Source organism: Protopterus annectens, chromosome 1.part0, assembly GCF_019279795.1.
Source record: "Protopterus annectens isolate FY-2018-M chromosome 1.part0, PAN1.0, whole genome shotgun sequence".
NCBI classification, from domain to species: Eukaryota; Metazoa; Chordata; order Ceratodontiformes; family Protopteridae; genus Protopterus; species Protopterus annectens.
In genome coordinates, this window is record NC_056725.1 from 1,018,231,496 (window position 1) to 1,018,251,744 (window position 20,249).

At 41.7% G+C, this 20,249-nt stretch overlaps 1 protein-coding gene across 1 annotated transcript in view; it reads right to left on the bottom strand.

Moving 5' to 3' along the window:
* NBAS (NBAS subunit of NRZ tethering complex) overlaps nucleotides 1-20,249 on the bottom strand; it is a 3,380,746-nt gene that overhangs the window by 1,999,259 nt on the left and 1,361,238 nt on the right. The window contains exon 28 of the mRNA XM_044064792.1: nucleotides 17,122-17,244. Within this exon, the coding sequence (XP_043920727.1) occupies nucleotides 17,122-17,244 (123 nt within the window). The remainder of the gene's footprint in view (nucleotides 1-17,121; nucleotides 17,245-20,249) is intronic.

The window sequence follows — 20,249 nt, forward strand, 5'->3', positions numbered from 1 at the left end:
CATCCTTACTAATATGTAATAACCCGGACCTTACCTTTAAACGTTAGAAAAGCCCTGTCTGTAATACTATTACTATTCAAAGTATGCCTGAATTTAGTGGTAGGGTTTTGGTTAACTGGCTGCAAAAGGAAATTGTCAGCTTTCCTTTTATAATTTTTTCTTTTTTAATCAGTAGATTTTTGAAATGCTATACACATTTGTGTATAAATATATGACTGCCTGAACATTGAGCAAATGCTCAAAAGAGTGCATACCAAAAGAATGATCTTTTAGACTGAATCTAAAAATAGTGAATAAGAAAAAAAATGTGCAAAGGGGCAAGCCGCCTACACCCCCCCCTGCTAATTTTATATACCAACTCTGAGATTGCACAACAGCAGGTTAAGGGCAAATTTCTGTACCACCCTCATACATGAGTGTATGTCATTTGATCTAAAAGACAGAATATCTAAACACACCTTGATTAAATTCACTTCATCTAACTCAGCATAACTAAAAATAAATATAATAAACAGAATTTTTTTTTTTTTGATGAAAGGCAGCCCCCCACACCTCTTTAACTTATACATAACTCCATATTTGTACTGTACTGGAAGAAAGGAAAAAACACTAATGCACCATCAGCTTGCATAACCCAGCACACTGTGATAAACCTTCTTCTTCTTTCGACTTTTCCTGGTTAGGAGTCACCACAGAGGATCACCCGTCCGCTCATGATTGTTAGTGGAGTTTTACGGTGTTGAGTTGCCAGCACGGCGCTCAACCTTCCACAGAAGGCACACACATGCACGCACTCATGCCTACGGCCAATTTAGAGTATCCAATCCACCTACAGCATGTCTATGGGATGTGGGAGGAAACCGGAGTGCCAGGAGGTAACCCACGCGATCACAGGGAGGACATGCAGACTCCCACACTGTGATAAACTAAACTGCAATATTACTTATAAATTTTTAAGAAAACTCAGAGCAGTGATTAAAACATCATAAACTTTCCCTTTTATCAGAGTTATAACTGGCAAAATGTACTGAATAATATTATCTCAAATGTGATTAGATCACTTTTTTGACCACTTGAAATTAGGTAAGTGATACACCATTTGTATGACACCCATATAGTTATGAAAAGAGAGAGAGAGAAAAAGTTTTTACCTGCATTCAACACTGTTTGACATAACAAGCTGCTTCACAAAATGCACAATTTAGGGCCGTCAAGACTCCTTACTTAGATGACTATCTTTTTTTTTTTTTTTATGAATGACTGGACAGATGGAGATTCAAAAGAGGAGGAAGTACAGATGTGTAAAATCTGACCATAACTGTAGATACCCTTCTTTTCACTGCTGCAGGGATCCCCCTGTGAAGGGCAGCCCAACGTTCAGTCAATACACCAAAGCCTTTCAGTTGTTTTAAGGTACGCCATACGTTACACATATGCTCTTACATAGCGTAGGGCATAAAGGTGACATCCAGATGTACCATCCTCAAAAATGAGAGCCCCAATAGGAACACCAGTCCAGGGAAAAGAAAGGTAACCAGTACAACCAGAACAGTAATGGATTACGGGGTGGATGGAGGAAGTGAATACTGCAACAATGACGAGAAGGACATCTATAATTATGGTAAGTTTTTACACAGCTGTACTAATTTCACTGTTGCAGTATTCATTATACTAGGAAGAGTGCCAAAGCTCAGGAAGAACAGAGGGAGAAGGAAAGATCAGCAGAGCCCTCTATGAAGTCATGAAGGATGACCCTAGCAAAACCAGCTCTAGTTCTGGAAATTCCATCCAACTTGTAGTGCTTGGCAAATGTAAGCACAGAGGTCCAGGTAGCTGCCTCAAGAATAGAGTTATCCAAATCCTTGAAAAAAGCACCAGAGGAAGCCACTACTCTAGTAGAATGAGCCTAAACAGAATAAGAAAGATTCTTACCATGAAAGGAGTAACAAAAAGAAATAGCTTTAGAGATCCGAGAAGAAATAGTCTGCTTGCACACAGCCTATCCTAAGGACCTTAAATGAATGGAAACAAAGAGCTGATCAGATTTTCTAATAGTCTTAGTCTTATCCAAATAAAATCTGAGTTGTCTATGAATATCCAATGTGTGCAGCACCTTCTCACTGGCAGATTGCGGAGAATGGAAAAAAGTGGGCAAATGAATAGACTGATTAAGGGACAATTCATTTACCACCTTGGGCATAAAAGAAGGATTAGTATATGCAAGTTCACCCTATCTTTCTAAAAAACTAAAAAAGGAGGATATGCCATAAAGGCACGAAGCTCTGACACCTATCTGGCAGAAATAAGGGCTAACAAAAGAACAATCTTCCAAAAGCAAAGTTGCAAGGAAGCTGAAGCTCCAGGCTCAAACGCAGCCTGAGTCAATTTATCCAAAACAAAACTAAGATCCCAGGGAGGAGGAACAGGCTTCCTGTGAGGCTTAATATGAAGGACTCCTTTAAGGAATTGTTTAGCTTCAAACCTAGAATCTAAAGGAGAAGATAATGGCAGACAAGCTGAGATAGCAGATAAGTGGGCATTAATAGAAGACTAAGCCAAACCAGGATTCAGCAATTCACACAGGTAAGAGAGAAGCAAGGAAACATCCATAAAAAGTGGATCCAGGTTAAAATAAAGACAACAAATTGAAAACCTCTTCCGTTTGGTTAAGTAGCATTTCCTAGTATTAGGTTTCCTGGCCTCCTGCAGGACCCTAAGCACGTCCTCAGGAACAAAGGGTGTCTATTTGGAAACAAAATCCTATCACCCAGAGTGTCAGTTGAATAGTGGACAAGTGGGGCTGGATGAGAGTTGCATTGTCTTGTGTGAGTAGGTTCTCCCTGTGAGGTAACGTGTGATAAATGTCTTGGCCAAAAGGGAGTCACCAACACAATTTTGGGAGCATCCTGATGAATTCTGAACAGGACTTTTGGAATGAGGGGAAGGGGGAGGGAAAGTGTAAAAAAATCCTCTTACAAGAAAAAGATAAGGCATCCACCTTCCAAACCAGAGGACCTGGGACTCAGGCAATAAAAGAGGAAGTTGTCTGTTCAGAGTGGTAGCAAAAAGGTCTATTTGAGGAGTATCCCACTAGTAGACAATGTCCAGTAACAAGTGACTTCAGACAGACGCTTTACATTCCCTCAGGACAAAATATCGTGGCAGACATTGTGAGCAGGTCCTTAACTCAATTCCATGAATGGATGTCTCATAGGGATATGTTTTGGACATTGTCTACACCAGGAGTGCTAACCAGCAAAGAAGATAAGATCTTTCCCCCATGTTTGTTTACGTACCACATCACTGTGGCATTATCTGGTAACACCTTGAGAGGTCCCAGGCAGAAGAGAGGATGAAAAGCCTGAAGAGCCAGCATAACAGTTCTCATTCTTTTGACACTGATGTGCTCTTTCTGTTGATGAGGTGACCAGACACCCTGCACCTTTAGAGAACCAAATGCTGCTCCCCATCCTGTGTCTGAAGTGTCTGTGAACAGCTCCTGTGAGGAAGGAGGGGGATGAAAAGACAGCTCTGGATTTAGAGCCAACTGCTGAATCTATCACTGAAGTTCCTTCTTGAGACAAGGCAGAAGAGGAACTACAAATTTCAGGGGATGTGCATGTTGAAGCCAAACTGACTTCAGAAACCACTGAAACATTGCCATGTGGAGTTTGGCCAGAGGCAACAAAGGAATAGTGGAGGCCATGGACTCCAGAGCTTTCAGAAATTCCCTGGCTGTTATAGAGCCCAGAGGAAGAAGAGTTTGAAAAAAGAAAATGAATATTAAGGCCTTGGTGGGAGGCAGGGATGCCAGCATAGGCACAGCCTGGATCTTGCACCCCAGAAAAACACTGTCCTGAGGAGGAGTCAGAAAAGACATTTTGAAATTTATTGTGAACGCCAAACTTTACAGAAGGGAAATGGCAGCAAGATCTCTGGAGTGGATACCTGAAACAGGAGGTCGTCCAAGTAAGGAAAGACTCTGATCCTCTTAAGCTTGCAGAATGCAATCACAAGAGTGAGGCATTTGGTGAATACCCCAGGGGGCAGCAGAAAGGCCAAAGGGCTAAACACAGAACTGAAAATGCCAGGAAGCAACAGAGAAATGTAAAAATGTCTCAAAAAGGGGATGAATAGGGATATGGAGATAAGCATCCTTGAGATCCAGAGATTTCATATAAGCCTGAGAAAGAAAAAGAGGGAACAAAGTCTGAAGGGACAACATTCAAAAAGAGGGCACCTTCAGAAAAGTTTTTAGATGAGGCAGGTCTAGATTTGGTCTCCAGGTACCCTCTTTCCTGGGCAGTAGAAACATCCTGGAGTAAAATGCCTTCCCCCTTTGAGACACAGGCACCTCTTCAATAATACCCTGATTCAAAAGATCTCAAAGCACCCCTAGAAAGAAATTCCCATAAAAGGGGGAAGAGATTTCCAAATCATGAAATACTCCTGACAGATAATGGACAGCAGCCAGGAATAGAATGGTTTGCAAGAACTTACCATAACCTTAGATGTCCTTCTCTTCCATGTTGCAGTATTCATAACAGTAGGGAGATGGCTGCCTGCAACTCCGGACATTCGGCCAGTATACCAAAGTCTTAAGATCGGGGGTACGTGTGACATTGCATGTCGGAGCCATAAATCAAAGTCAGCTATAAATGTGCTGTTTGCATGTATGTATGTAGTCACTGTTGTGTCCTATTTGGGTGTAAGGAGGCAAGGCAGTCCCACACAAGAAAGATAAACCTAAGAAAGAGGGGGTGGGGGAGACTGAATACTGCAACATAGAAGAGAAGGACATCTAAGGTTATGGTAAGTTCTTACACAACTATTCAGTGTCCTTCTATTCTCATGTTGCAGTATTCATAACAGTAGGGAGAGTACTAAAGCTTTAGGTAGGAGCCTGAGAGGCAGGGTCAATGAGACCTTCTGGCTCTAGAGATCTAAGTATGCCTCCAGAATGGAAGCATAGTCAACAGCCCTAAAAAAGGCCGATGAAGATGTAGCTGCTCTAGTAGAGATAGCTCTTATGTTAGAATTCAATTCTTTTCCATGAAAAGAATAGCAAAAAGAGATTGTCTTAGAAATCCATGAGGTAACTGTCTCTTTTGACACTGCCCTCCCTAAGGCCCTAGGCTGAAAGGAGACAAAAGGGTGCTCAGATTTTCTAAAGTTAATACTTTAGTTGTCTATGAACATCCAAAGAATGCAAAGTTCCTTCTGAGGAGTTATGAGGGTGAGGGAAGAAAACAGGTACATTAATGGTCTGATTCAAACAGAACTCATAAACCACCTTAGGCATAAAGGAATGATTGGTCCTGAGGGAGACCCTGTCTTTGTGGAACATAAGGTAAGGGGGAGTGGACATCAGGGCCTGGATTTCTGAGACCCTTCTGGCAGAAGTGGTGGCTACCAGCGGTACTGTTTTCCAAGTACATAGTTTAAGTGATGCTGAGTGGGCTGGTTCAAAAGGAGGCAGTGTGAGTTTTTCTAACACAAAATTACGATCCCATGATAGGTCTCCAAGGGGGTCTGATATGAAGAATCCCTTTTACAAAGAGTTTTATCTGTAACTTGGATGCCAAAGGAAGTACTAAAGGAAGGTAGGTGGAGATGGCTGACAAATGCACATTTACAGAAGAGCACATTAGTCCTGAATGTAACAGCTCACACAAGTAAAAAAGGACCATTAGTACAGGAACAAGAAAGGGGTTCTGTTTGTTCTTGAGACACCACCTGAAGAATCTTTTCCATTTTGATACATAATTTCTCCTGGTACTAGGTTTCCTGGCCTCCTGCAGGACATGGAGTACATCCTCTGAATACAGGTGTCTGAAGGGAATCAAAATTCTATTACCCATAGGGTCAGTTTGAGGTTGAGCACCTGAGCGTAGAAGAGGGATCCCCTGTCTTGTGTGAGTAGTTCGAATCGGTGAAGTAAACTGTGGTGATTGCCCTTGGCTAATAGGTATAGCAGGGGAAACCAATGCTGTCTTGGCCAAAAGGGGGTCACCAGCAGGATTTTTGGTTTGTCCCTCTGAATTTTCAGCAGGACTTTTTGAATCAGTGAGAAGGGGTGGGAGCTAAAATAAACATCCCCACCCAAGTCTGATGTGGGTTTCTGGTGCAAAACAGGGGTAGCTGTCCATTCTGGGAGGAGGCAAACAGATCTGCCTGTGGAATACCCCACCTGTGAATAAGATCCAAAAACACCTCCCTGTGAAGCATCTATTAATGAGAGGGTGCTGAGGTTCTCCTGAGGGTTTCTGCCATCACATTGTCTTCTGAAGGAATGTATACAGCTGGCAGTTGAATGTGTAGTTTCGTCACTAGGAACCAAATCTGAATTGCCAGGGTGTAAAGTGGATAGGACCCCCCCCCCTCCCCCTGCTTGTTGATATACCACAGAACAATCATACTGTCTGTGACTACCTATTTGGAATGTTTGTAGTGCCAAGGAAAGGGCCCTCAGTTCTTTTATATTGATGTGGCCTCTTAGTCTCTGGGGAGACCACTCTCCCTGAACTTTGTTCTGGTTGTTGTTGCTTTCCAGAATGGCTCCCCAACCCAGATCTGATGCATCTGTGTAGAGGTACTGTGAAGGTGGAGAGATCTGCATGGGTACTCTCTGATTGAGGTTGACGGATGACATCCACCATGCTAGCTCCTTTTTCAAGCATGGGAGAAGGGGCAGTGCTACATCTAGAGGACAGGAGTTTTGGTTACACAAATTCTTCAAGACCCACTGTAACTTTCTCATATGCAGCCTTGCAAAGGGGAGCATGGGAATCAAGAGAGCCATGTGGCCTAAGACCCTCAGAAATTCTCTGGCTGAGATGGATGGGAGGGGAAGAAGAGATTGGAAGTAATGGGTGAGGGCTTCCACCCTTTGGCAGGGGATGAAGGCTGCCATCTTGTCTGCTCTTATTCTGCACCCTAAGAAGACAAGGTCTTGGGTAGGTGTCATTTGGGATATTTGGTGGTTCACTGTGAACTCTAGGTCTTCCAAGGTCTTGCACACCATGTGTAGGTAATGGCAAAGGGATTGACAGTCCTGGTTCAGGATTAATAGGTCATCTAGGTAGGGATATATTTCTATGCTCTGCATTCTGCAATGGGCAATAACTGGAGCTAGACACTTTGTGAAAACTTTTGGAGATGTAGAGAGCCCAAATGGCAATGCAGAAAACTAAAAATGTAAGGAACCCACTGAAAAACACAGGAATTTCCTGCATCTTGGGTGAATGGGGATATGAAGGTAGGCATCCTTCAGATATAGGGATACCATAAAGGCTTGGTTGGGGGTAAGGGATGTTGTAATATGAGCATCTTGAAGGTAGGCACCTTGAGGAACAGTCTGAGGATAGACAAGTCCAGAATTGGTCTCCAAGGACCATCCTTCCTTGGGACCAAAAACATCCTGGAGTAAAATCACTTGTTTGTCCGATCTGGATGGACTTTTTCTATTGTACCCTGACATACGAGCTGATCCAGAATTTGAGGAAAAAGGTGAAGCTGGCTTGGAGGAGGATGCGGTGTCTCCTGGAAAGGGGGAACTGCCCATCAAGTCCTAAAATAACCTTTTTGAATGATGGAAAGGACCCAACTTTCTGAAGTGATTTTCTGTCAGGAGGGTAATAAAAGGGTTAGATGGAGGGACAGGGAGTGGTTTGAGTCACAGTGGAGGAGCTCTGTCTGGGTCAGGCTGCCTCCGAAAGGGAGTAGGAGTTGAAGTGAAGGAAGGTCAAGGAGTGGTTTTCTTCCTAGAGTGTCTCCGTCCTTTAGACTATGGTGCAGTAGAGTGAGAAGACTGCCTCCTTACAAAACTGGTCCTTTCTGCGTAATTCCTGTGGTATCTAGGAATGGGCGAGATGAGAAATGTTTTAAATTTTGCAACTCCTTGCCCTTTTCTTGGAGAGATTTAAGTAGCTCAGCTGAAGCAGCACCAAAAAGGGCCTTTTTATCAAGTGATGTATCCAGTAATTTGGCTTGTACATCCAGGGGTAGAGGCTGGAGTCTTACTCAGGAGTACCTTCTCAGGACAGCATCATAACTGCACTTGATGGAATGCCTGGTCACCTGAGAGACAGTACAGAGCAGGGCAGAAAGCTGAGACTTAGCAGGAGAATCTGGCACATCAGGCATTAGCGCAGAGACCTTAGACAAGGTATCTTGAACAGACTAAGCCATATGGGTTTGGTAATTAATAGCTCTAATGGCTAGTGTGGAAGAAGTATAAATTTTCTTTAACTATCCATGAATTTGATATCCTTATCTGTAGGGAATAGAGACGTGGAAGGTAGTTGTCTGGAGGATTAGTCTGCTGACACAGCAATTACTGCTTTGTCTGTGCGGATGGGGGGGGGGGGATGAACAAGAACTGTGCCTCTTGGGGGACCTTGCAAAATCTATCAGGTCATTTAGAAGCTGGGGGCTGAAAAATCTAGCAGGTTGTTTAGAATCTGGGGGCTGAGAATATGGGACTTGAAATGCAGCCTGAAAGGTATCCAGAAAAGCTGGAAGCAGAGGAGTGACTGCAGATGGAGAAGGCTGGTCCCTCTGCAGGAGTTCGAAATACCTCTTTTTAGTCTCAGAAACATCAGAGACCTCCCATTTAAAATGTTCTCTCATAGGAGTCATGGTGCCCCTAAAGGAGAATTCTCCCCCAGGAGAGTCAGGACAAATGGTGTCCTCATCCTCAGAAGTAACAAGGTCTTTGGGAGACTCAAGCTGGGAACAATAGCTTAGGGATTCATCAAAAGAACAGAATTCCTCCTCGGACTCCTCCAAGGCCTGCACATATGGTAGGGCAGGTTGGGGGATCAGAGACTGAAAGACCTGGAAGGTTCTGAACAAATTCTGGGAAAAGGCTTCCTATCCAGGAGCAAGTTCAGTAGTTCTCTGTTTTTGTGCTGGTTCTACAGTTGTATGTTTTTCTTTTTGTTTTCTCTTAAGAGAAATAGGAGAATAGTTGGTTTGGGAGCCAATGTCGGGGTTTATGGTAAGGCAGTAGTAGGCCCTTCCGATGCCAAGAGCTGTGGTTCCCTCTCACCATCAGGGCCTGATGGCTTTTCAACCTCAGCAGATGTACTCTGGGTTTCAGCTGAAGTGGCTTCCACCATGGTTCCCAGTTCCAGCGGTGAAACCGACGTTCAATGGGACCCTGGGCTAACATCCGCCTTGAAAGTCTCACCAGACTCCTGAGGTGCAGCATGGGTGTCGTGCCTAACTTTCTTGGCCTTCTTCCAAGGCGGCTCCTCGGAGGTACCTACCCCACCCTCCACACCTAACGCCAAACGTCAAAGACTTTGGTTTTCTAAGTATAACTTTAAAGCAGCCAGGCGACTATGTAAGGTTTTAGGTACAAAAGACTGGCAGATGTCGCAAGACTTGTAGTCATGGCCTTCCCTCTAAACAAAACAAACACTGATCATGCATGTACTTGTATGGAAGTTGTTTGACACAAGCACACTTTCCCTTCCTAGCTGACATGTACGTCTGGAAAGCAAGAAGGAATATATATACAAAAAACCCAAAAGGGTACTTATCTGAAGCAAACAGCCAAAGTCAGATGAGCAAACGGATTCCACGAGCTGGCAATCAGAGGTCTGTAGATCACAGCAGCAGAAAAGTTCTGAGTTGGGTACGTGCAGACATCACATTTATAGCGGACGTTGGTTTATGGCTCTGACATGCAATGTCGCACGTACCCCCAATCTTAAGACTTTGATATACTGGCCGGATGTCCGGAGCTGCAGGGAACCATCTCCCTACTGTTATGAATACTGCAACATGAGAACAGAATGACGTCCTGAGTAGCCTTTAGCCAGACAGGAAGAGAGAGAGATTGGTGAAGAGAAAGAGGAAAGCAGCTGGGAAGAATAGGATAGTTAGACAGCACCTGGTTTATCTAGAATAGGAGAATTTTGAGGAACAAAAGTCTGAGTAGCCTTTGCAGGAGGAGCCTGCTTGCTACCTTTTTACCCTTAGGAGGAGGGTGAGATTGCCTGCGAACAAATGTAGCTTATTGGGGTAGTTTCTCTGAAATTCAGACACAGGAGAAACAAACAACTTTTAAGTTCCTGTAAAGCCTTGCCCTTATTCTGAAGGAACTTACACAAATCAGCAGCAGCTTTGCCAAACAAGTGTTTATTATCTAGAGGGGAATCCATCAACTTAGCCTTAATATCATCAGTCGAAGGTTGAAGCTGGAGCCAAGAATACCTCCTCATCACGGATCCAAAAACAGCAGCCTTGGAAGAAATATCTGCTGCATCATAACTACACTTGATGGAATGACGAACCATCTGGGAGGAAGTCCCTAAAACTGAAAAGGCAAAGATTCCACCAGAGTCTGGAAGATCAGAAAAAAAAGACTTTGCCAAGTCTTGACTTTCTTCAGAAAATATCTCTTTGCTCAGTTTTTACTTCTTAAATGTTGACGTGTTCCACCTAAGAAAGGATCAGATATAGTGGTATGTTGGTTTGAAATGTAAATGACATGAAAAAAGGAAGTTCATCTTTACTGACTCCTCAAATACAATCATGGTGTACCTGGCTAATTGGCGATGAATGATGCTGCCCTCTTTGAAAAAGTACAAAATAATTAAGTTGATGACTTTTAGTATTTCAAGGACATCTGGCTGAGGGAATGACAAAATATTTCATGGCCAAATGTACTGCCATTGGTGCTTTATACTTGTGTGCACTTTCACTTATAAAGATTACTATAATCCTTTTACTTGCAGTTCGTAACACAGAGCTCCCCAAGCATAATCCCAGTCACTAAGTGTTAATATCAGAGTTGTAGGAGATTAGAACTGGAGGTGGTAGTACAGAGGCATGTTTGATCCACCAAAGAATAAGCATTATTGTATGGTTCATATCAACAGACATGCCTCTTATAACAGCCCGAAAGGTTGACACAGATTGAAGTCAAGTTCGAAAAATAGATCTGTATTTTTTTTTACTCTAACATGAGAGAAAAAAAAAACTTAAACAGCAACGCATTCCTTTCTTTTGCTTCAAGGAATAATCAATGACTACATAAAATCAGCTGTGTTTCATGGAAGCTAGTGGTTCAACACTGCATTCATTTATTTAATTTATTTATTTATAATTTTTGTTGACTGGGTTAGTCCAACTAGGCCAATATCCTCTTTTCAAGGGAGATCCGAGGCAGTGTTCACACTGACTAGGGCAAATTTGATCAGGGCACTAGGTAACTTCCCCTACTCTTTTTGGCAAGTGCCATGGGATCTTTTACATCCAGCTGAGCTATCACCAACTCAAGCAGATGGGGCATCTCTTTTGATACACTGTGGTGTTACTACTGGAAAATGAATCCAAGTACTTGGCATATGAATATCTGGTTCCACTGATACTTTCTTAAATATCTTATGGAATGGTTCTGTAAAAGGTAGTATGGCCAATGACTTTAGCTGCAGGACCTTCAGAAACTAAACATATCTCATCTTCAAAGATGAGGATGAAATTTATTGGGGGACTACCTGAGGTGGTTATCATCAGAGAAAATTTCTTCAGTAGACATATGCAGGTGAGGAGTCTAAAGAGAAAGACTGCCTCATCACTATAAGAGGTGTCAGCATTCTACGTGTGAGAGAATTCACTTGGGGAAAGCCATATCATCAACATCTTCCCAGGTTACCTGGTCGCATATGCATGTGTATTGTGTTCTTCACATTACAGCATTAAGAATGGGTTAAAGTCTTACTGTGGAACTCTGACAGTCAGCAAGCATGGAAGCAAAAAGCACATATAAAGGAAAACTGTCTCTTTTAAGAAGATATTTTTTTTCATTTTTTTAGGTGGGGCTCTTCTAAAAGGAGAATTTCTTAGACTCATAAGAAGCAGAAAGAGTTGGGGGAGTTTTTACAAACATTCCACAGTGATGCTTCCTCTTTTGGATGTCCTCAGCCAGATCCCAGGGGGCCTACTGTAAACAAGGGCCTCTTTCAAAAATAAGTCATCCAGAGTCCAGGTTTATAGGAGGAAACTTTGAGGTATGGCATCCAATGGAGGCACTTTCCTGAGTTTGCTACTCTAGACAAAGTAAAATTACAATCAAAATTACAACAGGATATATAAACAGCAGACTCGAGTAGTCAGTCTATGGCTGTAGATGTAGCACATGAATATTCTGATTACTCACCTCAACACAGCACCACAGAAATGTTTTCAATGACCTGTTGTCATCGATTAACGATGGGAGGCATGCTTGACCCTGCTTGTTAATGCACAGCAGGCATCATCTGGGACTACACTGTGGGTGGAATTTGATGAAGGAAGGCAGGAGTAAAATCAGATTTCAGTTTCCTTCAACTGCTCACATTGCTCTGGCTTGAGAATGCATGCATGATCCTCCTTTTGATCCCTGCAATATGTGCCTTCAACAAGCAATATCTTATGAGGAATGAATCCAGTGAGGAACTGTGTTCAGCAGAATAGAACTAAATGTCATAGGGACCAGGCATGGTCTCCCCCCTCCCCCATTTCTGATACAAAAAGGAAAAATAGTTCTCTGAGCTGAAGATATCAGGAAAACAAATCCAATCACCCATAGCAAAAAGTTTGTACATCACAGCCTCTAACACTACAAGGGTAAAAGAGGAACTCATGAACACAGTTAAGGCATCAAAGCCCCATCCAACCATCCCAAACAGCATGGAGGACTAATCTTCCTGTAAAGGAAAAACTTGCTGTCCCATCGACAACGTCATCCATGTTTCAGTACTGGTTTTCATCAATGAAAGCTCTCTCATTTGCTATTTTGTCTATTTTCTATATCCACTTTAATTTGGGGTCAGAGGGGCAGGTGTCGATCTTGGAAAACAGGTGCAAGGCAGAAAGTAGTCCAAGGAAGGATGTCAGTCTAACAAAACACAGATTCATAAACCAATACCCACATACACAACTACAGGCAATTAAAGTACTGTCATCCTCTGGCCGAATTGGGATATGGAAAGAAACCAAAGACTTCAGCTTAAACCTACAGATAAACTCCACAAATAAGTAATTTCAGTTAAAAATTAAAATCCAGAATAAAGTGTTGTGAGGCACCAACAGTAACTGCTGGATTACTGTGCCACTTACAAAATTGTTTTTGCTTCACAAATGCACCTCTATTGTAGATCCTTAAAGAAAGCAGTTCCACCTGCTTAACCTATAAAGAAGGACCAAATAAAGCAAAATTCCACAGTCTATTTTTTATTTCAACCAAATATTATATGAACTGTTTAAAAAACTCCAACCAAATAGAATGGAAGTCCAACACCCAAAGTGGTAGCCGAAAATTTAATTTATTATAACATAAAATATGAGCACTTTCGTCTTGGTAAGCGAGACTTCATCAGATGAACACAATCCACAATACTTAGTCCTTATATATGTTGTGCAATTAAGAACAAAGTTTTAAAGACATACTGTCACTAAAAATCCTTCCATAACAAGCATTAACCTCTTTTTTGTTGTATGTTATGCATTTTATACACAATCACCTGTACTGTGTTGTTAAATCTAACTAACCATTGATTTAATAAACAACCATGCTAAATATGTTCATGTTAAAATCTGATGAAGTCTTGGTTACCGAGACGAAAGCGCTCATATTTTATGTTATAATAAATTAAATTTTCGGCTACCACTTTGGGTGTTGGACTTCCATTCTATTTTATATTTTAAATTAGTTCTAAAAAAATACAAATGTTAAACACCAGCTTTATCTTTTTATTCAAACTTCAGTTTTATTACAATTAATTACCTCAGTGGTGCATACTTGGGATGAACAGTTCAGAGTAATGGTGACTGTGGAAGACAGGTGAAGAAGAGAGTACAGGCAGGATGGAGTGGATGGAGAAGAGTGTTAGGAGTGATTTGTGACAGACGAGTACCAGTAAGAGTGAAAGGGAAGGTATACAGAGGGTAGTGAGACCAGTTATGTTATATGGGTTGGAGACAGTGGTATTGACAAAAAGGCAGGAGTTTGAGCTGGATGTAGCAGAGTTAAAGATGTTAAGATTTGCACTGGGTGTGATGAGGGTGGACAGGATTAGGAATAAGTATATTAGAGGGTCAGCCCAGGTTGGAAGGTTTGGAGACAAAGCCAGAGAGGTGAGATTGCGTTGGTTTGGACATGTGCTGAGGAGGGATGCTGGGTATATTGGGAAAAGGATGCTAAGGATGAAGCTGCCAGGTAAGAGGAAAAGAGGAAGGCCTAAGATAAGGTTTATGGATGTGGTGAGAGAAGACATGCAGGTGGTTGGTGTGACAGAGCAAGATGCAGAGGACAGGAAGAAATAGAAACAGATGATCTGCTGTGGTGACCCCTAATGGGAAAAGTCAAAAGAAAAAGAAGAGTTACCTCAGTGGTGTATATAGATAAAAGTCCTGATGATGAATTAACTGACCCATGACTGATTAGCAAAGTGCTGAATGAGCCGAGTCAGGGGTGGGGGAGGACAGAATTAAGCACTGAGACCACACACATCTCTTATGGTGACAGGAAGGAGAGGGGAACATGTGCATGTGCTCTATTTGAGTTCCTCAGTGAAAACTGGGTGGATAATGGAGGCATCTGATTTAAGTTGGTGAACAGTCTGCAAGTTTATATCACTTGCAGTAGTAAGTATCTCTTGATGCTCGATGAATACCCAACCTCAAACACATTGCTGAACATGTACAGGATGACAATAGGTTACAAAAGTAAAAAAAACAAGATCCCATGAGGATGACGGTGCTGATCTTCACACTAAAAGCAAATGAGAGCCTCTTGATGCCCACTGAATATCCAGCTCCACAAATTTTGTTGGGCGTGTGCAGGAAAATTTATTTTATTTAACATTTGTTTACCAGGACAGTCTGACTTGGTATGAGCTCTTTTTCAGGAGGCCCGGGAAGAAACTCTCCAAAGACAATTAAAATGTTTAGTGAAACGCAAGTTATACATATAATAAAAGTACACTGAATTACATAGATTAAAATGTTTAAAAGTAAAATTAAAGTACAATGATTTATTAAATGTTTAAAGAAGTAACAAGTAAGTTACAGAACAACAATTCAAATAGTGTGAGGGTTATGTACAAGTACATGAGGTAGGGAAGTAAGAAACCCTCATTTGCAGTGCATAATAAGAGCAAGTAATGTTGAAGATCAGTAAAACTGGAGAGGAGAGCAGAACAGGGACGAGAGTAGTGAGCAGAGAGGAGGTCAGCAGTAGAAGGAAGAATGTAGGTAAGTGTGTGAGAAGCAGTTACGAGGATGTATGGTTGCAGAAGGGGAGGGGGGGACTGGGGGTAAAGCAATAAGTAAGTTACATAATGTGGTCAAGGAGTAGTTGAAGAGTAAGATGATGAGCTAATACAGATGGGAAGGGATTTAGCCAGGACAGGTACATGAGCAAAGCCAGCTGTTACTGAGGAAGACCATTAGTTGGTTTTTGAAGTGAATTGGGTGGGCAGTAGTTATTATGGGCTGAGGGATACTATTCCATATTCTGGAGCTGTAGTTAGAGAAAGGGGAGTTGCCAGCTTTATTGTTGGATTCAGAGACTTCTAATAAAGATTTGTTGAAGGATCAAAGTAGGAGAGTGTTAGTATATGGCTGAAGCATTGGATGAAGAGCAAGTTTTTTTCAGGTTGGTACACCAATCTGTGAGTGAGGGTGAGTTGAGTGTGAGTTAGATAATGTGGCAGAGCAGTGGTGAGACCTATGTGGGGAGTTGGTAGCAATTTTAGCTATTTTATTACAGCTCGTTTCATGCTTGGCTAGATCAGATTTGCTAATGTTAGTGAAGACAGGAGAGTCATACAGCAGAGTGGACAGAAGATGAGTTCTGGCTGTCGCTTGTCTTGTATTAGTTAGAAAAGGCTTGATTCTATATAATGAACCAAGTTTCATATGTATCTTCTTGATGGACTCAGATAGGTGTATGTCAAATTTCAAGTTACTGTCTATTAGAACGACTAGTAATTTAGTTTGGATTATGGCTGATAGTATGGTGTTATTTGAAGAATGTATTTGGAAAGGGCTTGTGGTATCTTGTGATCTGCTGGGTTGAAAAAGCAACAGTTAAGTTTTGGAAGGGTTCAGAATCAGATGTGAATTAGATAGCCATGCTTTGACAGATAGGAAGGATTGATGTGTTATGGCAACAAGCTGTTTTAGGGAAAGTGCTGCACAGATAAGATTGGAGTCATCTGCATACTGAATGACAGAGGCTAGGAGAGTAGCTTATGGAGTTGGTTGGTAAAAATGGTAAAACATAGAGGACCTAGGACTGAACCTGGGGGAACTCCCACATTGACAGTCAATAGGGTTGAGAGTTCTTGTTGCCATTTGACGTCAGCCAGTAATTGCTGAAACAGCTAGAGAAGAGTGGCTAAGTTTTAGGGTAGAAAGTTCATCCAGAAGTTTCTGATGTGACACGGTATAGATAGATCCAAAAAGATGGACAAAAATGCTAGGATATAATATACAAACCCTGATCCCCATGTAGATAATGGTACCACTCCCAAAAGACTTGACGCATACCCTTAGGAGAACAAATGGGCCATCGGGCTCTTGTCCATGGATGACAGAATAGGTCCATACAGCACTGGTTCAAAAATCATTAAGGACCGCAGCAGAGAAACAATTCATAATCCCAGTTAAGAGAAATGGTATGCATTCTGCTGACTACTGCAACAGTAGGTTTGGAAGCTGCTTAGTATACGTCAGAGCTCTAGTTCTAAAAATAAAAGTCACTTTTCAACAAAGGCCAGTAATGGAAGGCAGCATTCATTTGTTAAATTTATTACTCAGAAACACACTAAAAGGAATTTACAACTTTCTCTCACCATTCCTCTGTACAGTGCAAACATGCTTTGTCTGACTGTGCAAAGAAACATCAGGTTTGGGGCACATGTCAGTGTGGAAGCACAACTGCCCAGACCACTAAATGTCATGCACATTTCTATATTAAATAAAGCAGTATGTCGCAAATAATATATCAAATTCCTTAGATGTTTACAGAAAAAGTATGAAAAAAATCTGAGACTTTTTAAGAAACAAATTCTGTTTATCAAGATGTATGTATCAACTGACAGCTTTACTGTTTATACTCACTTGCGTCCAGTATGCCTCGTCAACCTCACCATGAGCTGGCGTGCTTCCTCTATGCTGCACTCGGAGTTCTTTACAAAGGAAATTGGTTTCTGAAGCCCATGTTTTTCTAAAACCTCAGAAACACTGTAAATATGAAACATAAAACAAAAATGGTGTAAATCACCAAATGGCAACTAAATCTGATATATATTAAGATGTTTTTATAAGTACATAAACTGCATCACAATCAACACATATTAACTACAACTGTAGTAGGTACTCTGATTAAATACAGCATAGGTTTGTGCTTCAGGATAATTAAATCCAAAAGGAGAGATTCAAATGTGTGTACCAGCAATGTTAGTGCCCCAAGTCATACTGTCACCTTAAACATTCTGTATGAATTCCTCAACATTAAGGCTACTCGGCTCTGATGATACAAATAATCAGAAAATGAACGAAAGTCAAGTACTGCAAATAAGCATGGTACTTCAAACAAATACAATGGACACAAAAAAGGGGCATAAATCTCATAAAACATTTTTTTAATGTTATCAGTCTATGAGAGGATCCCCTCTGATGTGTCTTAATGGTTGGATTTTTACTTTACATCCATCAATGTTAGCAACTTGTTTTCTGAAGCACATACAGTTGGTGGATATTGCAGTGATTTGTAGGCACAGTGCCAAGGTAAGTTGCAAAGCCATGTGTCAACTATACAAGCACACCTAACACGAGACTGCCAGTTTACATCCCAAATAACAGGAGAGCATTTTCTTCCAAACCAATAAGTAACAACAAAGATAAGACATTTACATTGCTAACAAGTAATACGTAAGTACAGTAGCAAATGTAAAGAAACTGTACAGTTGTGTAAGATGTACTTAACCATAACAGCAGATGTTCGAATTCCTCAATATGGGGTCATCTCCCTGCCTAGGATAGCTTCAGAAATCTCTGCCCCACCCCCCGAAATGCATATACACCTTACCTCTGACTGCTGATTTTCTAGCCTCAAGGAGGGATATCAGCAGTCCGACTGAACATGTCTGCAGGACTACCTCGGAGACAGAGAGAGACAGAGAGAGACACACAGAGAGGAGCATAGCAATCCTGAACCAAAAAAAACCCCAAATAAAACAAAGAAATATATAAAGTAGAAACTCCTACGACCCTACTTTATATCCCAACTACAACTATATACAAGAGTAGGGGAATGGAGGGTGGGTCCAGCTTCAGCAGTAGTGAGGAATTTGAGCATCTACTGTTATGGAAAAGTGCAACTTACACAACTGTACCATGTTCATCATTCACACTCTGCTGCAGTAGCCTTTATACTACATGGGTTGATTACCAAAGCCAGGATACAGATCCAAGAGTCCCTGGAGAATGGTCCTAGCAAAACCTGCCCTGGAAAATTCCACCACCAGCAAGATAGTCCAGGAATGAAAACTGTAGGCCAAGAAGACCTTCCAGTAGTTTAATAAAACACAGCAAAATTGACAGGATTGAGTACTTTCGTATAAAGATATACTTCATCAGATTCAGGTAAAACCTGTCCTGGACCCTGAAAAGGAATTCAGTTTATAATGTTTTGTAAAGGTATGTGCTGAGAACCATCTAGCTGCCTCTAGAATGTTTCTGGAGTCTCACCCTTTCCAGTATGCCATCAAAGAAGACTAAACTCTAGTAGTGCCTTGATACTGCCTGGGATGGATCTGCCATGGTGGAAATCAGAAAAAGCAATAGTTGAAGATAACCACTTTAAAATTATCTGTTTAGACACAGGATGCACACTGTTGTCCCTTCATAAGAAATAAACAGCTGATCTGCTTTTCTGAAAAATGTAGTTCTGTCAAGATAGTACCTGAGCTGCCTATGAATGCCCTTTCTCCCTGATTTTTCGGTTTTGAATTCAAAACTGGAAGACTTAAAACATGATATAATGTAAAAGTACAGTTGTGTATACTTACCATAAATGTAGATGTTCGAGTGTATTCACTGTTGGTGTCATCACATTTGGGTTATCTGCTTGCATGTAGCCCTCAGTCGGCCTGATTAACAAAGTCTTCGGTCCAGCATCAGTTGCTGTCCCTTCTTCCATGATGTCAGGTCATCAGGGGTATAAAACATGCAGCCGACGCCATTACATCAATTTTTCTTGCCCCAGATGTCAGGTGTCCCCCTAATGGGAAGCAATTAAATATAAAAGCACAAAGATATACCTCCAACAAAAAAGCAAATACACCAAAAAGGCTTTTAAGCATAGTAAAGGAAAGTAGAGGTATGGCCAAAAGAAGTTAGGGGGCTGGAGGAAGAGTAACCAGGACTGCAACAGTGAATACACTCGAACATCTACATTTATGGTAAGTGTACACAACTGTACTATGTTCTTCGTGTTTCACTGTTGCAGTCATTACATTTGGGTAGATTCCCAAAGCTATGGTTGGGAGGAGGAATTTAGATAGCATTAGGGCCAGCTATAAGGCCCTGCAAGACTGCAGTGGCAAAGCCAGCTCTGGATTTAGAGAAAATTGGCAAATGATAATGCTTGGTGAAAGTATGTAGAGAACTCCAGGTAGCAGCTTCTAGGATGTTCCTGGTAGGGACGCCTCTGAGAAAGGCTGCAGAGGTAGATGCAGCCCTGGTAGAGTGAGGTCTGATCCCCTGAGGGATAGGTTTTCCATGGTGCTTATAGCAGAAATGAATGCAATGGCCTATCCATTTAGAAATGGTTTGCTTTGAAATAACCTTCCCCTCTGCCCCTGCAGCAAATGCCACCAGCTGTTGTTCAGATTTCCTTTCAGGTTTAGTCCTGTCCAAGTAGAATCTAAGCTGTCTGTGCACATCTAAGGAATGCAGTATCCGTTCCCTTTTATTCTGTGTGTTGGGAAAGAAGGTTGGCAAATGAATGGACTGATTAAGAGCCACACTGGTTACCACCTTGGGAATGAAGGATGGATTGGTTCTGAGGGACACCCTGTCCGCATGAAGGATGATGAAAGGCTCCACTGCCATAAGGGCCTGTAATTCAGATACCCTTCTAGCTGAGGTGATTGCTAAAAGAAAAGTTGTTTTCCAAGAAAGAAATTTTAAGTCTGCAGTAGCAGCTGGCTCAAGAGGAGGTAGAGTGAGTTTATCCAAGACAA